General features: G+C 41.4%; 1 protein-coding gene and 2 long non-coding RNA genes across 3 annotated transcripts; 1 reads left to right on the forward strand and 2 right to left on the reverse strand.

Moving 5' to 3' along the window:
• The first annotated feature begins 576 nt into the window (after positions 1–576).
• Positions 577–3,110, forward strand: LOC130388263 (uncharacterized). The gene is made up of 3 exons (XR_008896393.1): positions 577–1,365; positions 2,046–2,115; positions 2,207–3,110. It is a non-coding gene; the product is annotated as an uncharacterized LOC130388263 (long non-coding RNA).
• Positions 2,227–3,850, reverse strand: LOC130388264 (uncharacterized). The gene is made up of 3 exons (XR_008896394.1): positions 3,331–3,850; positions 3,011–3,159; positions 2,227–2,924 (listed from the first exon to the last, which is right to left on the reverse strand). It is a non-coding gene; the product is annotated as an uncharacterized LOC130388264 (long non-coding RNA).
• A 1,733-nt stretch (positions 3,851–5,583) lies between these two features.
• LOC130387952 (uncharacterized) lies at positions 5,584–10,293 on the reverse strand. The gene is made up of 9 exons (XM_056597245.1): positions 9,485–10,293; positions 8,868–9,102; positions 8,490–8,763; positions 8,093–8,267; positions 7,894–7,970; positions 7,325–7,505; positions 6,842–7,090; positions 6,667–6,740; positions 5,584–5,589 (listed from the first exon to the last, which is right to left on the reverse strand). Exons 2-9 carry the CDS (start codon positions 8,897–8,899, stop codon positions 5,584–5,586), a joined length of 1,068 nt encoding a protein of 355 aa, XP_056453220.1. The 5' UTR covers positions 8,900–9,102; positions 9,485–10,293.
• Positions 10,294–12,001: the final 1,708 nt, after the last annotated feature.

Genomic DNA, 12,001 nt, shown 5'->3' on the forward strand with positions numbered 1-12,001 from the left:
GTCAGAAAGACAGACGAGCAAAGTTCCTTTACAAGTAAGAGTTTTCCAAGAGTTCTCTTACTAGTCTCTCTCACCCACCCCCTCCTTCCCGTGAGGTGGACACTGGTTACAGACCCTCGCAACCCCCCCCACCCCCTCCTTCCCGTGAGATGGACACTGGTTACAGACCCTCGCAACCCCCCCACCCCCTCCTTCCCGTGAGGTGGACACTGGTTACAGACCCTCACAACCCCCCCACCCCCTCCTTCCCGAGAGGTGGACACTGGTTGCAGACCCTCACAACCTCCCCCCCACCCTTTTAAGTGTACATACTGTATATAGTCCTCTGCAAACCTATTGTGGCATCATGCCTTCAGTGTGCATATTGTATATAGTCCTCTGCAAACCTATTGTGGCATCATGCCTTCAGTGTGCATATTGTATACAGTCCTCTGCAAACCTATTGTGGCATCATGCCTTCAGTGTGCATATTGTATACAGTCCTCTGCAAACCTATTGTGGCATCATGCCTTCAGTGTGCATATTGTATACAGTCCTCTTCAAACCTATTGTGGCATCATGCCTTCAGTGTGCATATTGTATATAGTCCTCTGCAAACCTATGGTGGCATCATGCCTTAAGTGTGTCTTGAATCACCATAAAAAAATCTTCTGGGGGAGGATACCCCCAGACCCCCCTACAGGGGTTTGGAATGCAAACGTTCAGCCCCCCCTCAAATAAATTCCACCAGCCGCCACTGGTTCATACGCTATTAAATCTTCAACTAAATGTGCAGATACCGTCAAAATCGGTTCCAGGGAGTATAGGGATTATTATTATTATTATTATAATTTTTTTTATCTTTTTTATTTTTTTCTGGAACGAGTATTCGAATACTCGCTCGGAAAAACCGACGAGTATTCGAAGCCTGAAAAATGGTATTCGGGCCAGCCCTATTGATTAGACATATTATGTTTAAAGATCCCATGCCACACCCATTTCATTCCTTTTTTTATAATCGTTGATGTCCTTTGATCGAGTTTGTAACCTTGTTTGTGTTGGAAATGCCTAGGATAGCTTATTTCAAGCTATTCTAGAATGACCGAAAAGCCTGGTAGAGAAGACGACTGGTTTTCTCATGAATATCTATGTATTAATGAGCTTTGCTCTGATTGGACGTCTGTTTTCATGAATATTCAATATTTAAATTTCGCTTTGCTCTGATCGGACGACAAAGCAGCTGTCCATCTGCTTACCGAGGCACAGCAAGCCTAAAACGATGTCAGGAATTTTGCCCTACGTGTTTGATCCAGAGTCGGAAGATGAGACTGAAGGAGAAGACCAAGAACAACCACAAACACGTACAATGACGGACGTTTCAGAATGGTAATGTGATCTAACTTAACTGACATTTAGGGCTTAGTTGTGGCTATACGCCAATAAACGGAGCGTCGGCCTATTCCCACCTCTATTATTTCCGAAATAGTTTATGCACTTCCAAATCGTTTATGAACCCAATGCATTTTGTAATATTCCAAAATCACAGGGTATTATCCACATTTAGGCTACGTCTAATATAGTAGGCCTACAATAGGCCCATGTACTCAACTTTCCCGGAATCAGGCTGTTCTAACACTTTTGGTATGTCCTTTCTAATCATCACGTCGTCACGATGTGATGAGAAAATACATACCACAAGTGGTCGACGACATCCGTGGACCACGACATGCTGTGATAAGCCAATTTGTGCTTGTTATTAAACCACTAGGCCTACTCACCTGCATATAGCCCTATCAATCAAATAGCTTGTTAGTGATTGCTTTATTGATACATTCTAACAGAGCAACCAGGTTATTCAAATAGGCCTAGGCTTAGGATAATCATAATTCTTTTTTATGTTGGTATTGAAAGATCTGTTGTAGGCCGATTTAGTCATTTGCAGACCTACAGCATCTTCATTGTCATACAATCAGACTGATTTTTTTTTAATAATAGGTAGGCCTATAGCCTAATTTGTGTTTCATTATTGATGGCTGCCAAACACATTGCCTACCTTTTTGCTTCAGGTGTACCTGTGGGAATTGCTCTACAATGCAGAAAGAGGATGAGAATGTATGCTGCAGGGAGACAACATCGGTAAGACGGTGCACCGATGGGTGATATGGATTTCATTTTGGTTATACACTGTCAGTAAAATCAGATTATATTAATCAAACATATTGCACAGGTTGTAAGAATAATGGAAGACGAGGATCCACCATTATTATGCATGACCATCCACCCAGGACTAGATCCAGTTTGTCTCAATAGATATTCCCAGCAAAATGCCCTGAACATTTATCAACGTGATTATGGGAACTTGCAAGTTAGAGGCAATGAGTAAGTGAGATGAAAAAATGTCTATACTACGGCACATCAGCATATTCAAACATGTCTACCAATCTCATACACTATTTTGTATAGTGAAAGTCAAAGTGATGGAGCTGTACCTACACATAATAACAATACAAATAATGATCATTTTTTATTCTATTTACACGTGACAAAACAAAACTCACACACTATGTACAGTTCAGCCTTGGCCATATATACATAAACAACAATGTCCTCTGCTTTTTGACAGCCGTTGCAGGTACTTGGCCTACAGGTCGTTTGTCAGCTGGTGCTGGGGATATCTTGGCAGGAAGATACGTGTTGTCATCCCCTCTTGTGTGGTCCAACATGTACGCGGGGAGTTCCCTGATGCGGAAGGCCAATATGTTGGATTTAAACCTCCTCCACTCTAAAGCGAGATACATGGGCCGCAATAGCGTCTTTTAAGGGTGGACGTTCGTGTTGGGACGATAGGGAACTGGGCACAGGAATCTGCTGACTTTCCTCCAAGTAGGGCAGGGGGTTAGGGACTACCTCTTCAAAGAGGAGATGCATCAGGCTGAGGGTATAGCCTAAAAGAAATACAATGTAGGTAAACTCTACATGTAACAATGTACAAAGTGTTTTATACATCAATAAATATTTTCTTACAACTTACAGTATGTTGGTTGTGTTTTTACTGCTTTCACCGTAGCCGCTCCTTTTTTTGCTTTTGGGAAACTGAGTTTGTACCTCAGTCTTCCTGAGTTTGTCTTCGCTTGGCAACGGCCAGCATTCTCATTAAAATGCATGGCTGCCAGGTACAGTCTGAAGGAGAAAATAGGGTGTGGTAATAAAACTGTCATAGGAGAACACTGGTTGCATTATCAAACAACAACTACATAGTCACCACAGCAAAGATATCTACACATATCTTTAGGTCTGTATTGTTCTAGTGTAAGAAAAATATATGTTGCTGGTCAGTAAATGTGAACATACCTGCACAACATCCCAATGAAAGGGAAAACCACATTTTTTGGTGTAAAACGCAAAATAACACTGTGGAAGGCTTCCAGTGTTGAGGTCTGGTACTTTGAGCTCAGCTTTTCCACGTCAGTCAGGACTAGGGTTGCCAACTATCAGAAATTAAAATAAGGGACGCTCACCACGGGCCCGACTCCTGTGGGGCGGGGCACCCGCAGCAGTGGTATGTTTTATTTTGTGCTGGTGTTTTTAGTAAAGGGTTGATCAAGAAAGGAATTAGTCATACTTAAAGCTTGAAATGCTTTATTATCACATAACATTCTCTTATAAAGTGCAGTCAATTAAATCTTGAATGAAATCTCTTTGTGTGGCTTGTGCAGCAATGAACTTTTAAAATATAAACTAAATAAACGGAGAACTTCATGTTACTTTTTAAGTGCATAACTATAGGGACTCTCTTTGAACATTTTTACAAAAAAAAAAACAGTACAAATAAACAACAAAAACACTTACAAACTTATGTAAAAGAAGAAAGTGCAAAACATTACTCCTCCCCTCAAAACTGTTACTTCTTTTTCCAGGTGTACTTCTTGTTACTCCTTGCAGCACTGAGTAACTCTGTCTTTCAAAGCGCTGTTGTAAAACTCTGAACAGGACTGCTCAAAGTTGAGAGTGATCAGCAGCTCACTTCTCATGAGCTCTGTGGAGCACCTATTCCTGCAGTCACTCCATTTGTTGGCCATTCTGGAGAAGATCCTTTCCACACATCCAGTGGATGCTGGGATGCTCAGGATGTGTCTGGTGATAGACAGCATGTTTGGCAGGTCAGCTACTCGAAAGAGAGCCACCAACCTGGCAGCCACACCTTTGGACTTCCATTCATCTTCAGCATCTTCTTTGAGCTTCTTCAGAATGGGTTTTGCTGTGGAGCATTCATCATAAAGTTCATCCATGTTGACTTTATGGATGACGTTGAGCTTGGTGGTCACCCTCTCAATGTCAGTAAAGGTCATGGTGCCATGGTGCAGAGAGAGAGGTTGCAGTGAGAACAACCAGTAGTCTTCCGAAAAGTTGAACCATTTCTCAACATATGAGAGTGCTGTGTTGAGGAATACAGTAAAATCTGCCCTTGCCATGTCAGCATCAAGTGGACGGAGACGCTGCAGCTTCAATTTAGTTAAGTAGCCATAGAACTGTTAATCTCGTCTCTGTGTGAGCTTTTGCTTGAAGTTTTCCATGATGGAATATAACTCAACACAGGTGGTTTCATCACTCTCCAGCTTCTTTACAACTTCCTCAAAGAGAGAGAGGATATTATTGCAGAAAAGAAGGTAAACCTCCACAATGTCTCCATCTTCCTCAGTTGAGTCCTCACTGAAATTGAACAATGCTCGAAGTTGTTTGGGACACTCCTCCCCCCAGGCTGATGAAGTACGATTTCAGTGCAATCCAGGTTTGCATTAGCCGGGTGATGGCTGGATCAAGGGAGAGCCACCTGGTTGTGACATGTCGCAGAATTTCCTGGAACGCAACATCACAAAACCTACAAAACTCTTTGAGTGATTCTCTTCGTTTGGCAGATGTGGAAAAGAAGGCATAGACCTTCAGCACAACATTTTCCACATCTACAGTGAGCTGGTCAAGAGCATGCTTCACTGTGTTGTGCACAATATGGGCATGGCAGTTTCCTTGCAGCAGATCTTTTTATTACTTCTTCCAGTTGGTGAAGACAGAGTCTTGAATTCCATAATTCACATTTGTGTTGTCTGCAGTGCACTAAATGCTGTCACATGATCCAACGATAAGCCAAATTTGTCAAGCGACTGCTCAATGAGAGCTACAATCCCAGCAGCGGACTCATCTGCATTTTCAATGAAATCCAGCATTTTGTTGGTGACCCCGCATTCTGGACTGAAGTATTGAACAGCAAGGGGGAACATCTTCCTGTTGCCTTTATTTGATGCATCTGTCTGAATGGAAAATGGGAGGGGTTTATCTGATGTTAGGGCCTTGAGAACATCAGCCACTGCCTTTGGAGCAAGGACATCTTTAATCACTGCCTCTGCCTTTGTTCTCCCTATACATTTTTTTTACAATTTTTGAATCCAGGAGAACCTTTTGATTCAGTTTATGTGCACAGTCAACACTGTTGTAGCTGAGGTTGTGTCTGACTGTGTGGTACACCTGTGTCACCTCAGCTGCGGTAATATAGAGAGGAAGAGTGGGATGACATTGTTGATTAAATTGAACATTTGTCTGCTCCCTGTCTTATGACTTGAAAAGAAGTCAGGTCATCCAAACAGTTAAACCACACTAATAATATAATTGATGTAATGATCACTGAACACTGCATTCCTCAAAAATATAAAAATTGTGACACAGAATACACAGAAAGCTCTACAAACATTTTTAATCTAGGAAATGTATGTATATTAAAGAATAAAGGTTTTCTTTTAACAAATGTATTTTTTTATTTATTAACTGTTAATCCATTAGTATGATTTGTTCTTTAAATGGCCATATATAATATTTATATACTTCTGTATATTAAATAAATGGTCGTTCATTTGACTTTTAAAACTCAACATCCTAAACAATCAATCAAACCACAACAGTTTACTAAAATAGGCTCTGCCCATGCACTGCGATGTTCTGGCAAAAGCACAACCAGATAGGAAATCAATCACAACATAATGTCCCATACCGTATCAACCTCAGGAGATGATTGGGGTATGAAGAACTGTGACACTGACGCTTGGGTCTTCTGTGATCTTTCGTGTCTGCAGTGTTGCTCTCCTGTTGCATGCTGTCTGATGTCAGACAGCCCACCGTGCGCCACTGAAAACACTCGTCGACATATTTTACAACTTGCCTTGTAAACATCTCCATTGACGCTGTCCAGCCAAGGATGTGCGTCTTCCCACTCACGTCCGTACTTCTGCAAGCGTTTACGCTTTTGAGGACGTGGTGGAGTACCGGGTGTAGCGGGCATTTTTAAAAGGCGCGGGTTTTGTGAGCAGCGCCGGTGTGTGGTGTCTGTCGCTAGGCAACCGCGACCACCACACGCATGCGCAGACACACAGATGACCGGAGCGGGTCTTGCGTAGATCCCGCCGCGACAATTTTGCTGACCGTAGTATTCCCTGTGTTTTGTTTTGATCATTATTGTTAGATTTAGTATTTGTGTGTGTGACAGACATGTGTATTGGACATTTATGGAAATACGGAACAAATTCCGTCCCGTAAAATACGGAATCGTCCCTTATTTGGCAATTAAATGTTGCGTCCCGTATTGAACCAATACGGGACGCAACATTTAATTGCCAAATAAGGGACGATTCCGTATTTTACGGGACGGTTGGCAACCCTAGTCAGGACCCTCTTGCTGGTAAGGATTTTTTCCACTTTATAGAGGGCTTTGGTGCCTAAAGAAAGATATATATATATATATATATATAGATATTATTTTTAGAGAAACACAAGCAAGATAGTCAATCAACATTACATTCAATGGAGGTTTACACACCTGGCTGAAACCACTTTTTAGGATCTCTTGTTCGGCGAACAGGGTGGAGGCATTTGGGGAAAGCTGGGTTGTCGTGGCTGTGTATGTTCTGAATGTGGTTTATCAATGAGGTCCATTTAGCCACCTTTTCAGCCCCGGTGGATGATGATGTTGCTGCCCAGTAGACGTGGTTGCTGATGCCACGCCGCCACCTCTTCACAATGTCACAGTCCTTCTCTTTCGACACCTTGTCCAATTTCTTAGACAGACCTAATGAACAAACAAAAACAAAATCAATCTGTCAAAATCAATCTGATGAAGAAGAAGTTATATAACTCCATACGTGGGCATGTTGGAACAGTGGTTAGCATACCCAACGGACCTCTGGGAGAAAAGGATTCAATAACCACGCTGCAAGCCCATGTGACATTGGATAAACATTATGTGACATTGGATTTACATTATCTTGCATAATTATATCTTGAATCCAAAGACAAGTATTACCCTTTGCAAGGTGCCAGACGTCATAGAAGTGCTTCACATTGCGATCCCGAAGAAACTTTTGTATCTGGGGATGGCGGTCAGTGACAATGTAGTCCACTGCCACACCCTTCGACTCCAGAAGTTCAAGGCTTCTTTTCAGACCCTCCTTCTCCATATTGTGACTACCTCCAACCTCATTGCTCTTGTCATGGAACAAAAAGAGACAAGTATTATGTGATGAAACCACACAATGACATAGTTCTAATAATAATGCACGCCAATGATGACACAAGATAGATTCATTTGTAAACTAGAAATCCATTTAGCGAGACAATATGGTTGGTCAACAAAATTCATTTTCAAACGTTCAGCGTCTGATAAAAGAGTAGGGTTTCTTTGTGTGTGTGTGAGAGAGGGTGAGAGGGGAAGTCAAAGAGAGAGATACAAAGAGCTAGTGAGTGTTTCAGTAAGTGAGAGAGCATTGCTGAAAAAATAGTCTGTTTGTGTGTCTGTGTGACAAAGAGAGCAATGAGTGCTATGTGTTGTGTGGCATGAATAACAGTTCAATTGACATATGTGGAACTACTCACCTGGACAAGTTGTGTGTCAATAATGTTGTTGTTCTCCAGGTTAATCAAGGAATAGCTGCCATACTTTGCGCAATGACCTACAAATATTGAAATGATGTCATGAGCACACTGCTTTTGAACATGTTTATGAGCGTGCTATTTTGTGTGGAACTTCATAGTAGTAATACTGAATGTATTGAAATTAATTGAGGAAGTTTACCTGGTGAGTCTGCCCTCATATCTCCGCCAATTTTAACCTTTCTCTGGCTCAGAAACTGCAATTCTTCTTCCTGAAACTGATGCCATTTGTGGATCACTGCTGGCTCCAAATAAGTCCGTGCATGCCTTCTGAATGTGGTATATCCAATTGATTTCAGGTGCATGGCTTTGAATACCTACAGATCAATGCATAAGTTATCAGTAAAATTCACAGCAACATATGAGGTTTGGATAACAATAGATCAAAGACATTAACACCAGGCATGATTAATTCTTTCATTCATTCATCTTTGAACAACAAGGGCTGAGACAATGTACTGATAACAACAATATTTTAGTACAAATTTAGAGAAATATGATGGTGTGTGGCGAGTGCTCTCTAAGGTATGATTCAATACCTTTTGCAACTGGAAAAATGAAGTGCCCGTGAAATATATGGCAGCAGACTGTTGGAGGTTGATGATGGGGCAGCTCCCAATGACAGGCTGACTTTTCCACTCTCTGTAAAACCCGCAGTGAGGACATTTCTGGTAAACGGCCAAGAATGTACCACGTCTGCATGGTGTTACTTCAGATGGCCGTTTGCAAATGGGACACTTTTCAAAAAGCTCAAGTAGGCATCTCGCGCTAACGATGTACTTGGAATCGGTGTAGCCAGGTGTAGTGGCGGTGCTGTGGAAGATAAATAATGGAAGAGAAAATGGTGCCGTTAGTTTGATATGTAAAGTCATATGTTGTCATTCCTTTGTATGGAAATAATAAGCCAATGCACTCACAATATCTGTGAGGATTCTGACACATCTGTCATGGATTGAGCAGGATCATATGTGGAGTTATGTGGTTCAGCGATCACTGTGGAGTCTTCCCAGTTATCTTCCTCCCCTTCAGCTAGCCGAGGTCTTTTAGCTGGCGTTGGCTTGATTGGCTTGATTGGCGTAGAGGTCGAGGGTCCCCAAGGTGCATCATCTGTAGTTGTACTCACACTTACAGAGCAGGATATAGTTTGTGTGCCTAAGGAATATTAATGAATATTACTGTTTTGTTACACCATTTACGAAAGAATAACAACAGAAGCCATCCAGTAATCTATAGATTACCTCAGGTGTGCAGAGTTATAAAATGAGTAGAGTAATATTGTGTATATACTATGGCTGGCAAGTTGTGCTGATAACTATAGTACACAGACTGTAGCAAACATTTGAAGTTTTAATAAGTTCAAAAAATCTACTAGAAGGTGGATGAACTATTTCGATTTATGCAAACCCTATAGTATAAAAATATGACATGTGGATGAACTGAGTTTACTTGGTTTAGCCACCATTATCAACACTGCATGATCAGAACAGAAGTTACTTGGCACATGAGCAGTTGAAAAATGAATAAAATCACAAACCTCTGCTTCTCACATGATTGCTGAAAGTACCAACAGAAAGCTGTGTGCCCCTGGATGACAGACTAGGTGGGTCTGTTTGGCAAGATGTATGGTTGTTGGATGTTCTGGATGTCCCTGGTGTGCTCTAAATGACATGATACACACAAGAGACAATTAGACACTAAGTAATACATAAAGCTAAATCATGTCCTGAAGCCAAATGAATAAAGTCCTGGAAAATTGTACATCGATGTTAACTTACACTGTAATAAAATAACTAACTTATCTGAGCAGTAGACTAGCCTACAAGTTATCCTCATCTACAGGCAAATTATCCGCTGCCAGATTAGTTTGGTATACATAACTACAAGACGGTTGTGCTGAGATGAAGAAAAATATGCAGAAATGATACACATAAATACTAATTTTGATACCGTGTCTGGGCAGAAAATCCCTAATGGCTATAACTCGCTGATAGTAGTAGAGAGTGCAAGCACATCCATCTCTGTACAGGTGCAGGGTAAAGAGTCCGTCAGATACTAAGAAAAAGTATAACCGCACACTGTCGCTTCTGCTTCCTGTGATTGTATTAGATACACAACCTTTCGACCGTATAGCTGCTAGTCGAAACGTTGTGTGAACCATATCATTATAACTAGGCGGCTACCATGGAATGAAGTTGTGCCATGTGAAGTGAAGTGACTGTTCATGCAAGCGTTGTCCAAGAGGGGCCTCCCCGTAATTCCGACACCTCATTGTTCCGACGTCTCAATGGTCCGAAATATTTCCCATTAGATCGACATGCCACTATGCCGACCGTTCAATGTTCCGAAAACAGAACCCATTGGTCCGAAGGTCCGTTTGTCCGACTTTTCAAAAAGGAGGCGCATTAGGCCGTCGGACCAATGGGTTCTGTTTTCGGAACATTGAACCGTTGGCATAGTGGCATGTCGATCTAATGGGAAATATTTCGGGCCATTGAGACGTCGGAACAATGAGGCGTCGGAATTACGGCATGGCACCGTCCAAGATGGGCCTATAGATCATGTAGTTACAAATAGCTTTTTAAATAGGATTTCATTGTGTAGATAAAATTACTTACGGCTGTTGGAGAAGTGGGCAACCTCCGTGATGGCACAACTCCAGGTTTCAAAACCAACTTTGATGCAAACCCACTGCTGTGCTCCCCGAAGTTGACAAAGTCATCGTCTCTGAAATGCGCCGAACACAGCACCAATCTGGTTCCATAGTTTTCCGGAATTTCTCCAAAAATAAATTGCAACCATGTCTCCCTTAATTCCTCTGTCTTTGGCAGGAGATGCAATGTGGAAGTTTTGCCTTGGCATAACACACAGGTTCGATGTCGTTCTGCCATTTCAATCAAAATTCTGTTACTAGCCTGTTACTACGCAGCGAACTACATAGCACTAGCTCAATCGCGACTCTTTGTGGGCGGTTACGAACCAACCAAGTGGGCAGGGCCATGAATAACATTTGACAACGCTACGTCACAGTGTCACCTTATCCAGATCGGCTCATTTCTTCTGCCTTTTTCCTTTCATTGCCTATTGCATTCAGCAGACAAACTGCATAGATTTCAAACTTACCACAGCTCACAAAAAATATTCAGACCTATGTTACTCAACAAACAATAGGAAAAATGGGATTTTAATGGCATGGGCTCTTTAAGTAACCTTAACATTAAAATATGTAATGTTAAAATGATTGCATAATGTTAGGGGTACCAGATTTTCAACTATAACTCCAACTTGATTTCTTAATGCTTGTATTATCCACTATTTATGTAACTTTTTAAGGCAATTTGATAATGTCTCTGGTATCCAATTTAGGTATATAAATCTAACTTGATTTGTTCAAATAAACTATCCAAATGTATTGTAGAGATCAATTTCATGATTTAGTGTGTGCAAATACAAAATACAGGAGAAAAAAGGCAGTCAGTCAAATTTTCTGGATTGAGCTTTAAAACCTTCAGGAAAACAGATGTAAGATGAATCAAAATCCAAACTCGATACCCTGCATCGACAGCAGCGGATTCACTATCAAATACCACATTTACTGTTTTCACTGTCTCAATATAAAAATGTATTTGCCTAGAACAGTCAAACAGTCAAAGTTATCACAAGTGGCCCTGACTGAACATAAGGCAATATGCTGGGAATTTCCGGCCCATTTTTTTTTACCGCTCTCCCTTTGTGTTGCAACATGTCACTAGCCAACAGCCTTACATTATGGTTAATCACAAACATACACTTGCTTCCGTACAAAATATGGAGAGTGCAGATCCATTCACATTGTTACGTATTTTAAGAACCTAAGCTACCCACACATAGACCCTATGAAGCAGGACCAAACATATAAGCCGTAAATACTATACATAGCCACAAGGGGAGCGGGACCTTACTGAAGGCTGCAATAATTACTTTAGCCACAGAAGCTGTTATTGCAGCCTTCAGTAAGGTCCTTCTCCCCTTGTGGCTATGTATAGTATTTACAGCTTATATGTTTGGTCCTGCT

The sequence above is a fragment of the Gadus chalcogrammus genome, chromosome 8 (assembly GCF_026213295.1).
Source record: "Gadus chalcogrammus isolate NIFS_2021 chromosome 8, NIFS_Gcha_1.0, whole genome shotgun sequence".
In the NCBI taxonomy this organism is placed as follows: Eukaryota; Metazoa; Chordata; class Actinopteri; order Gadiformes; family Gadidae; genus Gadus; species Gadus chalcogrammus.